The sequence below is a fragment of the Fukomys damarensis genome, unplaced genomic scaffold (assembly GCF_012274545.1).
Source record: "Fukomys damarensis isolate Sample0158 unplaced genomic scaffold, DMR_v1.0_HiC HiC_scaffold_28, whole genome shotgun sequence".
Lineage (NCBI taxonomy): Eukaryota > Metazoa > Chordata > Mammalia > Rodentia > Bathyergidae > Fukomys > Fukomys damarensis.
This window is the reverse complement of record NW_022900940.1, coordinates 41396175-41416112: the sequence shown is the minus strand read 5'-3', so window position 1 is coordinate 41416112 and position 19938 is coordinate 41396175. Positions and strand designations below refer to the sequence as shown.

The 19938-nt window shown below is 53.1% G+C and overlaps 1 protein-coding gene across 3 annotated transcripts; it reads left to right on the top strand.

Annotated features, from left to right (window-relative positions):
- The first annotated feature begins 2632 nt into the window (after window positions 1–2632).
- On the top strand, window positions 2633–16151 carry Itih3 (inter-alpha-trypsin inhibitor heavy chain 3). 3 transcript variants are annotated; one of them, XM_010643082.1, is made up of 22 exons: window positions 2633–2751; window positions 3403–3423; window positions 4304–4470; window positions 4571–4675; window positions 4901–5063; window positions 5537–5650; window positions 6533–6658; window positions 6954–7070; window positions 7329–7497; window positions 8063–8188; window positions 8464–8645; window positions 10034–10219; window positions 10350–10489; window positions 11094–11248; window positions 11897–11905; window positions 13029–13061; window positions 13283–13318; window positions 13458–13571; window positions 14199–14403; window positions 15188–15348; window positions 15500–15611; window positions 15940–16151. In XM_010643082.1, exons 1-22 carry the CDS (start codon window positions 2662–2664, stop codon window positions 16067–16069), a joined length of 2661 nt encoding a protein of 886 aa, XP_010641384.1. In that variant the 5' UTR covers window positions 2633–2661; the 3' UTR covers window positions 16070–16151. The 3 variants fall into 3 exon arrangements, with proteins under 3 accessions (XP_010641384.1, XP_010641383.1, XP_010641385.1); XM_010643081.1 differs by having other exon boundaries at window positions 11897–11926; XM_010643083.1 differs by lacking the exon at window positions 13029–13061.
- Window positions 16152–19938: the final 3787 nt, after the last annotated feature.

The window sequence follows — 19938 nt, the reverse complement described above, 5'->3', positions numbered from 1 at the left end:
TGAAGAGATTAAGTAATCTGTCCTCAGTGGCAGAGTCAGGATTTGAACCCTTGCTGTTGACATCAAGCATCTGTCCTATATGAATATTCTAGTCAGCAGATGGCCAAAACCTACTGGGACTCAGTTCTGGATAACTCACAATGAGCATACGAAACAATGATTTCTAGACAGTCTTGGGGTCCTGAAGAAGTCCTCAAGGAACAGGAAGCTGAACCACTGGCATCAGGGCCTCTACTTCAGCCCACTTCTATGCTGGGGTGGCCATCTCTGATGACCAAGCTGGTACTTCTCAAAGGCAGAGACAACCACTGCCAAACCCAGGGTTCCAGGGCCCCAGGAACCACAGCCATGGTATCCTCACACCGAAGTCTAGAATTACCTCACTAGGGTGCCTTCCCTTGGTTTGGTCTTGACCCAGTTACAGTATGACATCACTGTGTGCAGACTCTGGGGAGCCACTGAGCCTTTGTATAAAGGTGTGTGCACCTCCATCCACTCTGTTCCTGAGTTTCTGTTTTCTTCTCTGCTGACTTCTGTCCAGTTCCCACTACAGATAAGGCCCATGAGGGCTCAGTCAGCATGGGGACTGGTTCTGGGAACCCAGATGATAAACACAAATACGGAGCTCCATGGTGCCCAGGTCTGAGAACGCAGAGCCCCTCCCAATCAGGCTGTGCTTGGCCAGTGGAGGGTCAGAGGTCACTCACCTTCCAAGGTGTGCTGGGCCTTGCAAGGGTGAGCCTGGATTGCAAGTTGGCTGCAGTGGCCTGGACAACGCCTTGCCCAGCTGGGGTCTCATCTTCACTTTCTGTAAAATGGAAACGGGGTAGATCAGGAGTTCTCTTATAATTCTAAATTCTGCACAGTGACTCTGGTTCCCTCTAAGACCCTAGCTATCTATCCCTTGGGTCTCTTAAGCATCCTCAGATTCCTTATTTTGAGTTGTCCCTCTCACAAAACTCCAAATGTTTGGGGAAGAGACAGTGGTTGATGAAAGAGACTGTGGGGACCTCTGCAGGCAGCTGTGGGGCTATGAGAAGACACTGGGCCATAGTGACACAGGACAACAGGCCCACCTCAAACCCAACCATCATGGCAGTAGAGATCACAGGTGCTGAAAAAGAACAGAAGTCCCCAGATCCAGCAAACAAGAGGCCCACTGCCCCTCTGAGGGGTCTTCTCTCCACTTCCAGACGTCAGTGGCTGCTGGGTTCGGTCTCTGCTGGCCAGAGCTTGGCACCCGATGCCAGTAGAGCGGCATCAGATTCAGGAAGCTTGAGGAGAGCAAGTGCTGCCTAGTTGGGCCTTAGGCAGAGGTTATTGCCCCCCGGAAGCGCATCTGTCCTCTGCCATCATTTCACGGACTTCACAACTCTGTCATTGCTCTGTGGTTATTGCCACTTCCAATCATGTGTCCATACCCTTCCTTTGGCATCCTCCACCTCATTCCTTCTGCTTTCTACTTTCTCTCTCTTCCCTGCTCCTAGCTCTCTCTGTACACATCATTGTCAGGCTCAGAGTGTGCAGCTGAGGCTATGGGTCCATCCATAAGTTAGCTTTCCTAGGCCATGTGTCTTTGTCTACTCTACACCGCAGTGGGTCACATGGGAGGGTTACTGGGGCAGCACTGCTGAGAGAAGCCATGGGCATAGTGGGCATATGGCAAGCCTCTCTGAGGGGCTGGGGACTGACAGGGCCTTGGTGTGTCTTAGGAGACCTCAGGTCTCACTAGAAGGGTCTCAGTCCTCATTCAGGGGCTCTGGCTTCTGAAGCTTCCATTGTCCTGGATGCCAGATCCCTAGCCTCACAGGTGACACTTAGGGGAACGACTGAGGTCAGCCAAGTCCCTGGCCAGACCCTGGAAGGACAGGGTTACATCCAGGCCCTAGGAGGGATGTTACATCCAAGGTTGTACCCGTGCAGGATACTTCCTGCATTCAGAGGGGACCATCAGACCTGAGCACACAAACTTTAATATAATGCCAAGACAAGCCCTCGGGGAATTTGGAGTGTGGGGCAGGGTTGTCCTATAGGCCATTAGAGGAAGAGGGCAGAAGGCTCCTGGAGAAGGGGTCCCCAGAATGGTAGAGAGGTGAGAGATGCCATGCACAGCAAAGAGAGGGCACGTCAGTGTGGGGACAGTAAGTTGGAGCCATATCCCAAAGAGTGGGCTAGGCTGCAGGACTTAAGGTTTAACCTTTTTCTGAGGTCCTGGGAGCCAGGGAAGGGTAAAGAGCACAAGGCTCAGGTGTAGAGGTCCAAGCCTGAGGGTGATGGTCTATTTTTGCGCCCTGGGTAACTTGAGAAAGGAGGGGCTGTGATCCAGGGGCTGGAGCAGCACTGTTTGAGTGGTAAGGACAAAAGGCAATGATGCAAGATGCCTCCTGCTCTCTGGGAAACCCCATCTCCATCACCCACACCAGGGAAGCCCAGGGCCCCCTTGTCCACATACAGCTTCTATTCTCCATGGCCCCTGCCTGGCAGGAGAGAAGCCCTAATACAGCTGACTGCCCCCACTGGGCCTTTCCGGACAAACACACCCACACCTAGCTTCCCAGAAAGCTGCCCACATCTGTGCCAGCCCTTTCTGTGGGTCACTGACCCTGCTTGGGAAACACTGGGCTAATATAAAGAGGACTGGCCAGGCCTGTGTGCTCAGCAATGGCATCTGCTTGGTGGCCCTGCCTCGCACTGGCTTTGTTCTCCAGCTTGGCAGCCTCTTTCGGTCCAAGAAGAATCCCCCGGCTAGGGGTGAGTCTGCCCCCTTTTACCATCAGAGCACTGGGCGGGGGGGTCAAACAGGGAGAAGACACCGTGCTAGGCGGTCCTCTGAGTGGGGTGAAGAGGCAGAGGAATGGAATGGGCATTGCACTGCTGGACAGTGCGAGACACCGGGTGAACTAGGGCCCAGCCAAAGCCTATTCTAGCCTGCTCTGTAACCCTTAGCAACATTGGGCAACACACCATGAACTTCTTGATTCAGTGAGGTTTGAAGGCTGAAGTCTTAGGTGCAGAGGTCTCTACAGAATTCAGAGCTGACCCCTATGGGCTGTGGGTGGAGGTGGGGTGTTCTGGGAAGAGGCCTGCGGGGCTGGGCTAGGGAAAGCAGAACGAGAACCAGAAGGAGCTGGGGTTTGTGGGCTGCAAAGAGAGCTCTGGGTGTAGTTTTCCCTTTTCTGTTTGCTGGGTAACCTGGAGACCTGTCCCTTTCTGGACCTCAGTGTCTTCACCTATTCAAGAATCCTTCCACCCTGGCATGTGGCCTGGGAGGATCTTGTGTCCGGAGGTCCCTCACAGTTAGGTGGTGGGGGCACTGCTGAGGCCTGGGCCCAGCCCAGAACCTTCCCAGGCCATGTTGGCCTTACCTTTGACCTGATCTCTCTGTTTGTCTTTGTTTTGCAGAAACGGAGCCTCCCAGAAGGGGTGAGAACTTTCACTGGGGCAGGATCCAGGTGGGGCTTGGCAGGAGACAGCTGCTTCCCCAACTGCTGGAGGTTCGAGCCACAATGGCAGGTCACACCGCTGGCAAACAGCTTGTGGCCTGCTGTCCCACGGAGCTGTGGCCCTCCAGGCTGTGGGGAGGCTGCTCAGGAGGACCCCATCAGTCATCCCTTCCTCCCACAAACACTTGCCCATACTTGCTGACACCTGGCCCTGTGAATGGGGCTGGGAGAAAATAGTGGTGTGGCTTCATCACCCTCACAAAGCACCTTTATACCCCCGTGTAAGCAGAGGTCTCCCTACAGCCTCCCTCAGTCCATTACTACCCTTGAGACAGAAAGAAGTGCTTGTTTGGGAAACTGAGCCAACCAATAGCAAGGGACACAGGAGGCAGGCTGGGGTGTACTAGGGGAGAAGAGAACTTGCCATGAGAGAGAAGATGCCAGGAAGAGCTGGGGCAGAGCTCGGGGTGAGCAGAAGCTCAGGATGAGCAGAGGAGTCAGGACTCTCCTCGAGACGTTTGGGGCCAGAGGGAAGACCACACTCTGATGGGGAGCTGTGGGAAGGCTGTCAGATCTGGGATTTTACAAGCTCTCACTGGCTGTGGCTGCACGTAAACAGATTTCAGAGTTAACGAGACTGAGCAAACATCAGCACCATCGTGGTCAACCGGATGTGGGGACAGGCACACTGCTCAGCCTTCCAGTGGGGTGACCAAGAAGACCGAGGGGCTGCTTACCAGGAACGAGCCTCAGAACCTGCAAGGAAGTGTTGGGAGGGAGCAGCCGGGCCAGAGACCTGGTTCCTGGGTGCCACCCTCTGACTGGTCACCACCTCTGATCTCAGCACATCTCTCCCACAGTTGGTCGATGGCATTGAGGTCTACAGTACCAAGATCAACAGCAAGGTGACCTCCCGCTTTGCTCACAACGTCATCACCACGAGGGCTGTCAACCATGCAGAGGAGGCCAAGGAAATTTTCTTTGACGCGGAGCTGCCCAAGACAGGCTTCATCACCAACTTCACCTTGTGGGCGCCACCATGGCTGTTGGCACTGAGCTCAGGAGGGGGATCTGGTCTAGGGTGACATCTCTTATATCCCCCTCCTCCAAACTCTATTTTGCTGCAGGACCATCGATGGTGTCACCTACCCTGGGAACATCAAGGAGAAGGAAGTCGCCAAGAAGCAGTATGAAAAGGCTGTGTCCCAAGGCAAGACAGCTGGCTTGGTCAAGTAAGTGTGGACCAGAGGGCTTGAGAACATCTGGGCTGCCGAGGCCTGCGGAGATGCAAACAGCAGCTATGACTATTGGTATAGCTAAATGTGCCCATAACGTCTGCACTATCTCACTTTAGGTCGAGGCAACAGAGGCTCAGAATGGTCAGGCTGGAACCTGAGCCCAGGGCTGGGTGGGCACATGCAGTCTTTGGGGCAGGCACTCTCTCATACCCTGTCTAGGGCCTCCGGGAGGAAGTTGGAGAAATTCACAGTCTCTGTCAACGTGGCTGCGGGCAGTAAGGTCACCTTTGAGCTAACTTACGAGGAGCTGCTAAAGAGGAACAAGGGCAAGTATGAGATGTACCTCAAGATCCAGCCCAAGCAACTGGTCAAACACTTCGAGGTAACTGACTACGCCTGCTTCCCTGGTGGGACTTCCTGTAGCTGTGGGGAAAGGCCCACAGACCAGAGTTCAGGGCGGAGTCAGAGAAGCAGGAGTGCAGGCCTCATCCGTGGCTAGGGAGCATAGAGGAATTACAGCACCTCTGGCTACAGCATCTAGTACCGCAACCCAGGTTTGGTGCTGGGCCCTCAGGGCAACACCACAAAGTGCCTCCCTGAGGCTTGTGACTGTGTACAAAGGCATTTTACTTACACCAAAGCTGAAAGCTGAAGGAAACATTTCAGCAGTGGGACACGTGGCAGAGCGGAGGACCCTTCGGGCTGAGGCCCCTTCCACAGCCCCTATGGTCACTTTCCTGTGGGAGACACCAGCCTCTGTCTTCAGGAGTGGACCCATTTCATTCTGTCTGGCCTTGTCCCAGAGGGGCCTCTATGCTGTCACCGAGTGACTTCACCTTCCTTTGGCCATTTCAGATCGATGTGCACATCTTTGAGCCCCAGGGCATCAGCACACTGGATGCTGAGGCTTCGTTCATCACCAACGACCTCCTGGGCAGCGCCCTCACCAAGTCCTTCTCAGGGCAAAAGGTGCTGTAGATGCCTCTCGGGCCTGAGTTCAGGGGCAGGAACTCTGGCCCCCGCAGGACAAACCTGTGGTCTGGGGCCTGCTGATGCACATGGGAGGGTGGCCAGGGGACGGTCACTCCACAGCCATCTTTGTCCTTGGCCACCTGGGTAAGGAGTGAGGATGCTGGAGGCAGGGGCGGCTGATGACATCACAGAGGAATTAGGGTCTCAACTCTACTGGGGCAGCAGAGACAAGGGAACTCAGGTTCAGCCTCATTCTACCCAAGTGGACAGGGCGGGTGTTACTGCCCCTCTTTATAGACAAAGAGACTGAGGCCAGATCTGCTGACTTCACACTGAAGGGGAAAGATGAAAGGGAACCTCACTGTTAGTGATGGGTAGTTGGCTCCAGTCCCCCAAACCCCCAGCTATCCCAGAAACCCTACTGACGTGGGCAGTGACTGAAAAAATATGTCCATAAACAGCAAGCCTCAGACCTCCAGGGTGAACACCAAGAGCACATAGTCAGAGAGCTGCTGGGTCTGCAGGGCAGCATTCCTGAGGGTGGTGCCGGGGAGGGGCCCCTACTCCTCCCTTCTCCCTCCCCACCACACCCAGCACGCAAAGCCACACAATGTGAAGCTTTCTTACACCTGAAGTAGCTTTCTGGTGCTGAGCTTCAAGCTAGGTTGAGCTGAGAGTGTGAGGATCCAGGCAAAAGGGAGAGAGGTTCTCAGAAAAATGCAGCGTGGGGGAAGCTGTGCCCACTGGGACCTGGCATCTCGCAGCACACCCATCCTCCAGCTCCTGCCGGTCTCTGCCCTTACAAGGGCTCCAAGTGGGGGCTCGTTGGGCGGTCTGCCAGTGGGCAGGCCTGGCTAATCCTCCATCTCTGACCCTCAGGGCCATGTGTCCTTCAAGCCCAGCTTGGATCAACAGCGCTCGTGCCCAACCTGTACAGACTCCCTCCTCAATGGGGACTTCACTGTCACTTACGATGTGAACAGAGAATCTCCAGGCGATGTGCAGGTACCTGCCAGTGGCTCCGCTGGGCTGGCCCACTCCCCTTAATGCTGGGGAGAGGCTGGTGACAGAGGGGATCCAGCCGCACCGGGTGCCATCTCCTTCCATCTTCAGCCCTAGGTTGAGTCTACTCACATGACACAGGCCAGCTGATGGCTCAGAGTCCTTGCAGAGTATCTCCTAGAAAACAGGAGAGGGACACATTTTGCTTGCGTGGAAAATGCCTGGCTTCTACCTGCAAGGGGAGCCAATGTGGTGCTCTAAAGTGACACTGGCTTCTGTCTCTCTCCCCACTTTCCAGATAGTCAATGGTTATTTCGTGCACTTCTTCGCACCTCAAGGCCTTCCAGTGGTGCCAAAGAATGTGGTCTTTGTGATTGATGTCAGCGGCTCCATGTCTGGTCGGAAAATACAGCAGGTTTGATCTCATCTCTCTCAGCACAGGGACAGGGCAGGGTGGTGGGGAAAAGTGTGAGTAGGGAGAGACTTTTAAAAGTGGGAAACGCTGCTTTTTCTGTTGAAAGAGGACTCGATCCTCTGTTCACCTTTGGGGAGATCCTCAGGCAGTGCTCACCTGGTGAGGGTGAGGGCTCCCTTCCAGCCTGGGCCAGGCAGTGACCTTACCTGCCACTGCTTCCATCTGAGCTCCTTGTCTGCTTGTCCCACTCTTCCTCAGACAAGGGATGCCCTTCTCAAAATTCTGGAGGACGTGAAAAAGGATGACTACCTGAATTTCATCCTGTTCTCTGGGTATGTGACCACTTGGAAGGATCAACTAGTTCAAGCCACCCCTGAGAACCTCCAGGAGGCCAAGACATTTGTGAAGAGCATTCGTGACCAAGGATGTAAGAGCACAGGGGACAGCAGATGCACAGCCCACCAGCTTCTCCCCCTTCTCTGATCAGCCCATGTCCCTGCTGCCTTGGGGCAGAGCCTCTGCTGATCTTTGCTGGCATAGAGGCGGGCTTGGCTGCCTTTGGCCTGAAGACAGGGTTTCAGGTGTCTTCTCTGTGGTGGAGGGAAAGGTACTCTTTCTGTTTCTGACCCATGAGCCTGATGCCCTGCTAATCCCAGCAAGATAAATCCACAGAGAACTCTTCTTCTTGGTGGGAGACTTCACTGTCTGTGGAATATCATAAATGGCATCTATACTGCTCCCTTCTTTCAGCTAGAGGGGCCTTGAGTCCATCTGACTGTTTTCTAAATTGCCTTTATAATCACCACACGTCTTTTTATCCTCATAAAGGAGTAAATCACTGATTCAGTCAGTCAGTATCCACGGAGCACCACCACATATGAGAGACTGGGTTCTTGGCACATGAGCAGGGTCTACTTTCCTGACCTCCTCCACTTGTTTCCTGTAACCTGGCATCCCTAGCACAGCTTCTCATGGTGCTATCTGTGTCACAGCAACCAATATCAATGACGCACTGCTGAGGGCCATCCATATGCTGAACAAGGCCCAGGAGGAGCACAGAGTCCCTGAGAGGAGCACCTCCATCATCATCATGCTGACCGATGGGGACGCCAATACTGGTGAGGGCCTGGCCGGGTGGCTCCGACCCAGGGTGAGGCCTGCTGTCCCCTTGGCTCTGCAGCAACCTTTCCGCAAGACTTCGGGCAGCTCTTCCCAGGGAAAATCTCCAACTTCCCCACAGTATGTGAGCCGCTTGAAGGCTGGGCCTGCCTTCTCCTGTCAGGGTGGCTATGGCACTAACAGCTCTGCATGTGTAGGAATCACGCATCTCCAGATAAAGCCAGGGCAGAGGGGTTCCAGGGCCATGGCTACAGCACGAACGCCCTTTCTGCAGGTGAGAGCAGACCCGAAAAGATCCGAGAAAATGTGCGGAACGCCATCGAAGGCAAGTTCTCCTTGTATAACCTGGGCTTCGGCAGGAATCTGGATTACAGTTTCTTGGAGAGTATGGCTCTGGAGAATCAAGGACTCGCCCGGCGCATTTATGAAGACTCGGATGCTGACCTGCAGTTGCAGGTATGCCTGGTTTTGCACACTTCCAAGAATGATGGTGCTCATTACTCCCTCAGGTAGCCATTCCACTGCAGGACAATTTCAGGCATTAGAAAGAGCTTCCTTTTGGATTGAAGTCTACCATCAATAGCACCTGTTTCTTACCCATCAATAATGGTTCCTATTTTGTCTCTATGCAACAGAACAGAACTGCCTGCTCTGTGGGATCAAACACAAGACAGTCAGTGAAACATAAGTGGCTGAAAAGCAAAGAATAAATTTTTTATGTAAATATGCCCAAATATTGCATCAGATATTGTAGTACTTTACTAGGGCTGCCATTAAAAACTGTATTAGCTGGGCTGGGGATTTAGCTTAGTGGTTCTGCCACCTGCCTCGCAAGTGGAGGGAACTGATTTTGATCCCCGGTACAAAAAAAGAAAAAAAAAAGGGTATTAGCTGGGAATTTAGCTCAATGGTGCTGGCTGCCTCACAAGCACAAGGTCTTGAGTTCGATCCCCGGTACCAAAATAAAGTAAAATAAAAAGGGTATTACCACAGACTACATGGCTAAAATAACACAATTTTGGAGGTTGCAAGTCTAAGATCAAAGTGTCAAACGGTTGGTTCCCTTCTGAGGGTACTGAGGGAGAGACTGGTCCCAGCCCGGCCTCCTGGGCTTGTTAGTGGCCATCTTCTCCACTCTTTCCCCCTCCTCACCTTTGTGGTACTGGGTATTGAAGTCAGGGCCTTTATGCTGAGCTATATCCCCAGAAAGTCCCTTTTAATTTTTGAGACAGAGACTAAGTTGCTAATTTGCCTAGGCCGGGCTTGAATTTGTAATTCTCCTGCCTCAGCCTCCCAGTGTTGGTATTATAGGCATACGACACCACACTTGGATTCAATTTCCCTTTTTTAATAAAGACACAAGTCATATTGGATTGGGGCCCACTGTAATGACCTCATTGGATTATCTCTGTCAAGATTCTACCTCCAAATAAGGCCACATTCTGAGGAACTGAGTTAGGACAACATACGAACCTTGGGAATGCAGCACATAATTCAACCCATAGCAGACATATTTACACTAAAACAAATTTTTTGTTAAGACGGTCAGATTTAACTGAGTGCCCCATCTTTATCTGCTGAATCTGACAACTTTTCCCAGGCAGGTGACAGCATCTCTACCTGTGCAGATGGACCTTCACGTCCTCCTCTCCTCTGCCTGTCACCTTCTCTAGCGAGGCAGCCTCCCTTCCCTTCCTTTTTTCCTTGCTTTCATTCTAACAAGTATTTCTTGAATATATCTCTCTGTGGGAGCTGTCTTCTTCTGTTCTTCCTGGTCTTGGCAGGGGTGGAGGCGGGGAGGGCCTGGGAGCCCGAGATGACCGGATCTTTGACCTGGACCCCAGGGCTTCTACGAGGAGGTGGCTAACCCGCTGCTGACCAGCGTGAAGGTGGAATACCCCGACAACGCCATCCAGGACCTCACCCAGAACAGTTACCAGCACTTCTACGATGGCTCTGAGATTGTGGTGGCCGGGCGCCTGGTGGACGAGGACATGAACAACTTTAAGGCAGACGTGAAGGGCCACGGGGCAAGTAGGGATTGGGGTCTGGGCATGTGCGGGGAAGAAGCTCAGTTTCCTGGCTGATGGTCCAGGAGTGGCCGTCTCTGAACCTGGCCCCACTGGCTCCAGCTCTTACCCCTCTCACCTTTTCCCCCAGGCCCTCAGTGATCTGGTCTACACAAAGGAGGTAGATGTAAAGGAGGCAGAGAAGGCCCTGAAGGAGCAAGACTATATTTTTGGGAACTTCATTGAGCGTCTCTGGGCCTACCTCACCATCGAGCAGCTCCTGGAGAAACGGTGACCCTGGCCCACCCCGCATGGAGCCGGGACCCAGCCTGGGCACCCCATACTTCCCCTACACCAACCCGAGCTGCCCTGTGCTGGCTGCACTCCGAGGCGGGCAGAGAGGGAAGAGCACCTCACCCTGCACCAGGCTAGCCCCTAGTGCTTCTGTGGCTTGGCATCAGCCCCCACGGCCAAGGAAATGCCAGTGAGGCCGAACAGAACTGAGGCCCCAGCAACCAGAAGGCAGAACTGGGCCCACTCCAGAGGGTGACAGAGTATCATTTAGGCTCATTAGCACAGGAACTGGCATGTGCTGGGCACTTGGCTCAAGGACACTATCACTGTCCTTGTCATAGAAGCCATTTCAGGCCATTGACATTTTTTGAAGCCACTGATATTTTATAGGTGGGGAAACTGAGGCCCAGAGAGGAAACAGCCCCAGGTAGCTGGTGAACCAGTCATTTTTTGAGCTTCCCTGGGGTCCATCGGGGAATTCATCAATGTGGTGGGGGTAGGGAGAATCCCTGGTTGTCCCTGGGCATCTTGGTCTGGTTCTAGGGGCCACTGGAGGGGAAGGCAGACAGAGAGCTGTTCTCAGGGCTGACTCTCCACACAGCAAGAACGCTCAGAGCGAGGAGAAGGAGAACCTCACAGCCCAGGCCCTGGACCTGTCCCTCAAGTACCACTTTGTGACTCCACTGACTTCCATGGTGGTGACCAAGCCAGAGGACAATGAGAACCAGATGGCCTTCGCTGACAAGCCTGGGGAAGGTAGGCACAGAGAGAGAAGGGCAGAATCTGGAGACTCTCGCCCCGGGTACCCAGCAGAGGAGTTGGCCAGCCCGAGAAGGCCAGACCTCCTAAAGAAAGGCAGGTCTACGGTGTCAGAAGGAAAACGGCCAAGGGGTAGGGAAGGTGGGGTGGCAAAAGCAGTCATCAGAGACAGTGAGGTGTGGACAGACAGGAGCTTCTGAGCCTCTGGGCAGTGTGCCCAGGGGCATTTCAAGGAAGGGAATTAGGCTGCAGAATTCAAGGGCTCGGTTAGACAAGAAGCACTTCTAACCCAAAAGTTGGGTCCAGGGAGCAGACACCTGAGGATTGTGAGAAAAAGGTCGAAGCCTCCTCAACCAGACCCCAGACTGTACTCTATGAGTGGGTGGATGGAACTCCCAAATGCCCACTGTAACTGGCTGCAGGGTGGAGAGGCTTGGCATTCTGACGCATATGAGGCAAATGTTTGGGCCAAGCCTCTGGCTTCCATGAGCTCCCGGTTCCAGGAGGCAGCTTGACATGACAAAGCCAGCTGTGGGCCAGGCAGCAAGCTCTGGCACTCTGGAGCCACTACCATCTGTTCCCTGGGCCTGGCTAGTAGTACATGTCCTCGAATACATGTTTCCTTCCCTCTTTCTTTGCCCACAGATGCAGAGGGTAAGCCCAGCCAGCATCCAGGTGGGCACTGTGGAAGGGAGATGGGATAGAACTGAAAAGGTCTTTCCAAGCCAGCAGGGACACTTCATCGGAGGTGGGTGGGGCACTCGGCAACCCTGGGCTCAGGTCCAGCTCTATTCCTGCCACCTTGCGAGTGACGGAGAGTCAGACTCTGCACATCATGGAGCCTCAAGGTTCCCACCAGTTGACTGGGAGTGGACTTCCCTGCTGAGGAAAGGACAGTCAGTCTGAGAGCATTCTGTAACTTCCAGAAATTAGCAACTTATAGTGTCGGGGAATTATACTCAAGCCCACAGAAAGTTTCCAAAGGATCCTTTCAGGGCATGGATCCTTTATTCCTATTTCATAGCGAGGGAACTGAGGCACAGAGAGATTAAGTCTATTTGCTGAAGCATTCAGTAGGCAATTGATCAGGGACTGGGCTGAGGCAGCCTGAGCCCTGGGCTCATGATGGAGATTGCTGGGTGTCAGAACACTCTGTACCTCTTAACATAAAACTGGAACTTCACCCCGCAGAAGCTTACCACCAGGCAGGGCCTCCTTGGCACATGCCAGCCTGCCCCACCTATGTCTAAAATAAGGAACATATTTGGATCAGGCCAGCACTTCTCCTCAGAGCAGCTCTGTCACATTAGTCACTGGCATGTGTACATCCATGCCACTGGGTGTTTTCCTACAGAGGATCAAGGTGACAGTGGGCCTCAACCTGCCCCACATCTGTCTGCCATGAGCATTATTCAGAGGGAAGCTGGTGACTTGGTTTTTGCATTTTCCTCACATCAAACTGTCACACCACTAGCATTAAAATCATGCCATATCACCACCATCTGGTGGAGGGGGTTCCCTAGACAAGTCTCCATTTCTTTCTTTCTTTCTTTCTTTTTGGAACTAGGGATCTAACTCAGGTCCTTGCGCTTGCCAGGCAGGCAGCAGAACCACTGAGCTAAATCTCCAGCCCAACAAGTCTCCATTTCTGAAGCCTAAACTTTGGGGTCACATCCTCCCTAACAATGGGAACCAGTAGCCTAAGCCAGGCTAAAGGCACAGGACTGGGGGGAGAGCATGCCCACATCCTGTTCACAAGTGTCCTTTGGCTTTTTAGCCAGATCTGCGACCCCCTCCACGGCCTACCAAGGTGAGCAGCTGTGCCTATTGTGGCCACCTCTGCCCCTGCCTTACTCCCCTCTGTGGTCTTTCCTCAATCAGCTCTCTGGGAAGGCAGATAGGCCAGGTGTCCTGGGAAGGAATGAGAACGTTAGGGAGCAGGGGAGGGAGGGGGCCTAAGCCAAACTCTAGCGGCGGGTCCTGGCCCTCTCCAAGCTGCCCAACTCAGCCCTGTCCTCTTTTGCTCCACAGTCAGATACCAGCCTCCTCAAAACCCCTACTACTACGGTGAGTTCCTTGGTCACCCTGGGGCATGGCTCAGGTCCTAGGAGCAGAGATCCAGACTGCCAGGGGTTAGGGGGCCAGGGAAGGCCCGTGACACAGGGACAGGCTCCAGGAGTCAGCCCCTTCTCCGATGTTCCCTCAGTGGATGGGGACCCCCACTTCATCATCCAAGTCCCAGAAAAAGATGATGCCATCTGCTTCAACATTGATGAAGACCCAGGCACGGTGCTGAGCCTCATTCAGGACCCGGTCACAGGTAGGGGCTGCAGGTCTGGGTTCTTCCAGAAGAGGTATCTAGAACCCCTTGGTGGGCTCACGAGCCAGGACCTCCTCACTGTGCCCACTAACACACCCACCTTCACAGGCAGAACATTCTAGGGCTGGGGCAGGGGCCACCAGGATGTTTCCAGTGCTTTTTTTTCCTGCCCCCATACTGAGGATGGAACCCAAGGCCTTCACTCTGAGCTACAACCTCAGCCCTTTTAATTTTTTAAAATTTTGAGACAGGGTCTTGATAAGTCATCCAGGCTGGGCTCGAACTTGCGATCCTTCGGCCTCGGCCTCTTGCTCCTACTCTTAGAAAGAGGTCGAGTTGCTGGGTAGCCTGGCGGCTGGGGGTAAGACCCAGCTGTATGTAGGAAGCTTTCTCTGGACTACATACACTCTCTGGTCTAGGCAAGGGCCAGATTCACAATGTCCCTGTAGAAACCAGACCTGAAGAGTCTACAACAGATAGAACTGTGTTCTGAAGGCCTAGGCTTTCCTTGGGGGCCCTGCTCTGCTACCCTTCAACAGGTCTGGTTGAAGGGGAAGGCATACCCCTAAATATCAGCCTTTACTCAAGAGGGTTTCCGATGTCTCTCCCTGACCCTCCCTCCGGCAGGTCTCTCTGTTAATGGGCAGATCATTGGAGATAAGAGAGACAGCTCCAACTCCAACACCAGAAAGACTTACTTTGGGAAACTGGGCATTACCAATGCTCAGATGGACTTCCGGATTGAGGTGACAACAGAGAAGATCACCCTGTGGAATGGGGTTGTGCCGACCACTTTGAGCTGGCTGGACACAGTCACAGTCACACAGGATGGGTAAGGTCCTCCAACTGTCTCCAAGGGATACAACAGCCTGAAACTTTTGAGGGATCTGGACCAATCCCAAGACAGATATCCATAGGGCATCACAAGAGTTCAGACCTCAGAGAAAGCAACCACAGTGTTCCCAACTAGCCCTGGGACTCCTGTCAGAGCCAGAATTGGTAGCTGGAGAGATCCTAGGACTGACTCTGAGGGAGAGACTCACTGGATGAGAACACTGGGTAAAACCTGGGCATAGTGGCAGGCACCTGTAAGTCCCAGTGGCTCAGAAGCCTGCAGTGGGAGGGTTGCTTGAGCTTAGTTCAAATCCAGCCTGGACAACATAGTAAGACCCTGTCTCAAAAATAAAATAAAATAAAGAAGAGAGAAAGAAAGAAAAATAAAAGAAAGCATTAGGTTAATATTGCATTTTCTCTGGCTGAAGCTAAAAGATCCCAAACTCCTTAGCCTTTCTTGTATCTTCAGATCCTCTAGAGCCTGGTGGGCAGGGCAGGAGTGATATTCCCACTGAGGCTCAGAGAGGGGGCACAACCTGCCCAAGTCCACACAGGAAGTCAGTGGCTGAGCTGGGGCCGGGACTCCCAGGACAGCCCTCTCCTGCTTACATGAGATCCTCTTACTGGAGGGCAGGGACATGTACAAGGCATAGCCTTTTCTACCCTCCTCCCATAGCTCCTCGAGTCTGTGTGCTCTCAGGTGCTATGTACCCAAAAAAGCCTCACCCAAAAAAGCTTCAAAAAAGTCATGGGCCTCAAAGCCACCTCCTCTTTTCTCCTAGGCTGTCTGTGACAATCAATAGGAAGAAGAACATGGTGATTTCCTTTGGACGCGGGGTTACCTTTGTGGTTGTGCTGCACCGGGTGTGGAAGAAACATGACTTTCTAGGCTTCTATGTGGTAGACAGTCACCGGATGTCAGCACAGACACATGGCCTGCTGGGTAAGGAAGGTTCAGACACAGAAACATGAGAGAGGCCATCACCCTGTACTCAGTTCACACTCCATTCAATTCTGTTAACCCTGAAAGGCCAGAAGCCACATTACCTATGGCAATGGCCAGGGCCCGAGAGCCTGAATGTTTTTGTTTCCAGGTCAATTCTTCCACCCCTTTGACTTTGAGGTGTCCGACGTCCACCCAGGCTCTGACCCCACAAAGCCAGATGCCATAATGGTGGTGAAGAACCATCAGCTGACTGTCACAAGGTGAGGAGACACCTCTGACACCATCTAGCTCACCCTGCCCAGAAACAATACAAGAGCAAGGAGCCCTCTCGGTAGTGGCACATTTTCCTGGTGGGCTCTGGCTTCTGCAGTGCTGTTTCTCTTTGAGATCTTGATTCCCTCTAGGCCTCTTTAAATCAAGGGGAAGCCTAAAGGTGGAAACTTGGAAAGAATAATCATGCAAACTCATTCTTGACCAAGGACTTCTAGACTCAGACTTTCCAACTTCACACTTTTTCGACCTTAAGTCCATGACCATCACAACTGTCTTGCCCATCCCGTGCATTACAGCATCTCTCTCTTACCACAGGGGCTCCCAGAAAGATTACAGGAAGGACACCAGCGTGGGCATGAAGGTCAACTGTTGGTTTGTCCACAACAATGGAGAAGGGCTGATTGACGGTGTCCACACTGACTATATAGTTTCCAACCTGCTCTGAGTAAACATGCCAGCTTCTGTTGGGCACAGAACAGGGCCTGTGGGTGTGGTATGGACAATAAAGCCTGCTGTGGGAACAGACAGCTCCTAGCCTCTGCATGCCTTAGTGGGCCCCTGCTCCAAGAAACAGACAGCTGAACCAAGCAGCTCAAGGAAGGCTTGGCTGGTGGAGGCAGCATCTTGGGCTTCTCCACTGATACAGCTGACAGAGTTGGTACTGTTGGGGGTGGGAATCAAAAGGATGATGTGGGGAGGAAAATAATCAAGAATAGGCTCTGGAACAAATGGGGCTCTGAAGTCAGGATTGAGTGCATTTCAGGACCCGGGAATGTCATAGAAAAAGTCAGTGGTCCTGGCTTAGGAGCTCCTATTAGGACCTTGAGAACCAGGAAGTGCTCCAGGGCAGACAAAGCTCACAGCTAAGTGGAGATGTCACCCATCCCTCAATCTGTCTACCTGTGTTAGTTTCTGTCACTGCACAAGATACCTGAGATAATCAACTTAAAGGACATTTATTTTGGCTCCAAGTTTCAGAGGTTTCAATCCATGGTACTTGGCACCATCACTTTGGACTTGCAGAGGCAATATATATCATGACAGGAATATGTGGCAGAGAAGGTCTGCTCACTTTATGGTGGTCTAGAAAGCAAAAAGAGCCTGGAAGGTCCAAGAACCCAATATCCGCCTCGAGAGCATGCCACCCAGTGACCTAACTTCCTTCCACCTGGCCCTACCTCTTAAAGGTCACAGTGCCTCTTACTAGTGCCACAGGCTGGCAACCAAGACTTTAACACATGGGCCTGGGGGACATTCAAGACCCAAACTAAAGCACTACCCATCTATCCGCCTTCATCCACTATCCATTCTATCCATCCATCCCTACCATTCACCAACCCATCAACCCTACTGTCTACCTACCCTTCCTACCACTGGTCCATCCATCGATTCAGCAGATGAACATAATACCCCGGGTCAGGACGTACAGGCACACACTTCAGTAATCCAGTTTCTGTTTTCATAGTTGCCTGTTTGCCTTCCTTTGGGCTAGGCCTTTCTGCAATCCTCCAGTCACATCATGGTAACCCCTTGATCTCCTCTCAGTGAATCTGGGGTGGGCTAGGGAGGTAGAGAGAGGTTCCTGGAAAAGGGCTTTAAGAGTCCTCCAGCCTCAACAGCCCTCTCTCCTTTGGCTCTGTGCCTCTCCACGGCCTCCCAGAGAACTTTTCACAGAGCAGAAAGGATCACCACTCTCTGTCTGAGGCCCTTCAGATGGCATCACCCATCCATTGCTCTGGAGACTGAGACAAAAGTCCTTCCTCTTGTGTCTCCAAATTCCCCTCACTGAGTTCCAGACTTATAGGCTGTTTCTAGCTGTACAAACATCCTGTCCCAGAGCCTTTTCTGCCGAAGCTCTCTCTGCCTGAGGCCCCAAGGTGTGCTAGGCAGAGGGAACCCTGGTTGGAAGCAGTGGGCGATTTTCCAGATGGCAGAGCAGGGGACACAAGAAGGCTGGAGGAGAATGGAATCAAACTGGGGGAATCCTGAATGCCAGTGTGTGGTGACACGTGGCTATGGATCACAGAGTCGTCCCTCTCCCACTCCAGAAGACCCACAGCCACACCCCATGGCTGGAGCCAGGACTAGCAGTTTTCAGGGCCCACACTGGCCTAGGGGCTGGAGGGCAGGGAAGGTAGCTGTGGGACACTACTGGCAGTCTGCGGGCAGTCGTTGTTTAGGCAGAGCGCATATGAGACGCGACTCGCAACATGAAGTCCTCTCCGTGGACCCGGGGGTGAGTGTGGCAGAGGTCTGGGTGGGGTTGGCTAGAAGGGCCCAGGCCTATGAAGAGATCCTAGAGTCTGCAGAGCTGCTGGCCCATCTGGTTCTGGAGGGCTGTGGAGCCATGTGCTGGAAGCATCAGCATGAGGTCAGTGTTTGCATCTGGGCACTAGGAGAATAACACCGTCAGAGGGAGAGTGATGAGAAATCTTCGTGTGGTTTTGGATCCCTGCCTTGCTGCTCCCACAGCAGCCGAGCTGAAGGGGCTGGCAGAAAAGCCAGGAAAGTTCTGAGCCGAGGTCCTGCTCATGCCTACACACAGCAGGAGGCCTTCCGTGCAGGGAAGGGCAAGGCTGACCCCTCTCCCAGTCCACATAGCTCGCTCCACCGGGCCTTCCTACACCTGGCTTTCAGAACAGAGGCCACACTCCCTGACAAGACAGACAGCCTGAGCCGCCCGGCCCTCCCTCCCCTTCCTCCTCACCCCATACACCTACACCCTTCCCCTTCCCTGAACTCAGAACAGTGTCCTGGCTCCAGGCCCAGGCCCATGGGGTTCTTCTCACCTGTTGTCTCTGCACTACGTTCATCCTGGGCTAACTTCTCATCACCGTAAAAACTCAGCCCCAACACCACCGCCTTCAGGCCAGGCAAGATGTCTCCCCAGGCTCCAGCAGCACCCTGTCCCTTGCTGGGGAGTGGCTGTCACAGTGGCACTGTGTCTCACTGGGTCCAAGGCAGGCACAGGACCTAGTCCTGGACCTGGCCTAAGTAGGGGCTGGAAAGTATCTGGCAGATGAGGGAATGAAGGGCACACACCTACTTTCCCTGGTCACAGTACGCCCCGGAGGTGCTGGCAGTGCCCCAGCCAACCACGACTCCTCTGCCGCTATACAAACAGCGCAGCCCAGCCCGGGGGGGTCACGTTCCAGAGGAGTGAGCTTGGGGTGGGCTTCCTTCTCGGGCTCATAAGTCCCCTGTTAGCCCCACAGTAAATCCCCCACAGCCCAGGCTGCTCTCTTGTCTCACAGAACTCTGGTCTGGGCCCCCTCAGCAGGTGGCCCCTCCTCAAGGAGCTGCAGCCTGAGACCCTCACCTGCCAGGAGAGGAGAGGGAGGCAGGAATATGAGGAGTTTCTCTGTTAGGCAAATCTGCCGCTTGAGGCCCCTCCCACTGGCCTGCCTCTGATCCTTCCAGACTCATTCAGCAAACACCTTCCCTAGTTCCAGAGCTGGAAAATAAACACTTTCCTAATGACCTTGTCTGTTTTCTCTTAGCCAGCAAGTGAGCTCATTTTCTTCTTTAGCTTGGCTGCCAGGAAGCTATGAGCCAATTGTGGCTACGGTTTCCCCATACTAAGTTGCCCAGGCTGGCCTCAAAATGGCTATCCTCCTACTTCTGGGCAGCTGGGACTACAGGCCTTTGCCACCACATCTGGCTCTTCACATATTTTAAATCATCTCTAGATTACTTATAATACCTAATATAATGTAAATGGCATATAGTCCTAGCACCTGGGAGGCTGAGGCAGGAGGATCATGAGTTTGAGACCAGCTTGGGCTACATAGAGGAGGCGACTCTATCTCAAAAAGACAACAAACACACAAACAAAAACCAAACCAAAACAAAAAACCCCAAAAGCAAAACAAAACTACACATGTTCAGATCCTTTCACAATTTTCCTTCTGTGATTGACTGAACCTACAAATGTGGACCCTATAGGCACACAAATGACCAACTATAATAATAAAAAAAATTTTTTTGGTGGTACTGGGGATCAAACCCAGGGCTGCTCTACCACTAAGCAACTACTACACCCTTTGAGACAGGATCGGGCTGGGCTCAAACTTGCAATCCTCATGCTTTGCCTGCAGAAATTGGGTAGAATCTTTGGGGTGGCTAATCATGGCGCAGGAACAGGAGAGGGGACCTTCCACAGTGCAGATTTAGAGTTGAGGGCCCAGATCACCCCATCAAGTGAGGTTTCTGGGAACAGAACCCGGCTCCCTCCTGAGCCTGGGATGTTGTCGCTGTCTCCTGTCTTCTATTGCCAGCATCTTTACCAGACAGGGAGCAGACAGGCCTGTTCCT

Coding starts and splice junctions, on each gene's coding strand:
- Itih3 (XM_010643081.1), top strand. CDS start 2,662: ATGGCATCTGCTTGGTGGCCCTGCCTCGCACTGGCTTTGTTCTCCAGC. Junction 8,646..10,033: donor ATGCTGACCTGCAGTTGCAG/GTATGCCTGGTT, acceptor CCTGGACCCCAG/GGCTTCTACGAGGAGGTGGC. Junction 14,404..15,187: donor GTCACAGTCACACAGGATGG/GTAAGGTCCTCC, acceptor CTTTTCTCCTAG/GCTGTCTGTGACAATCAATA.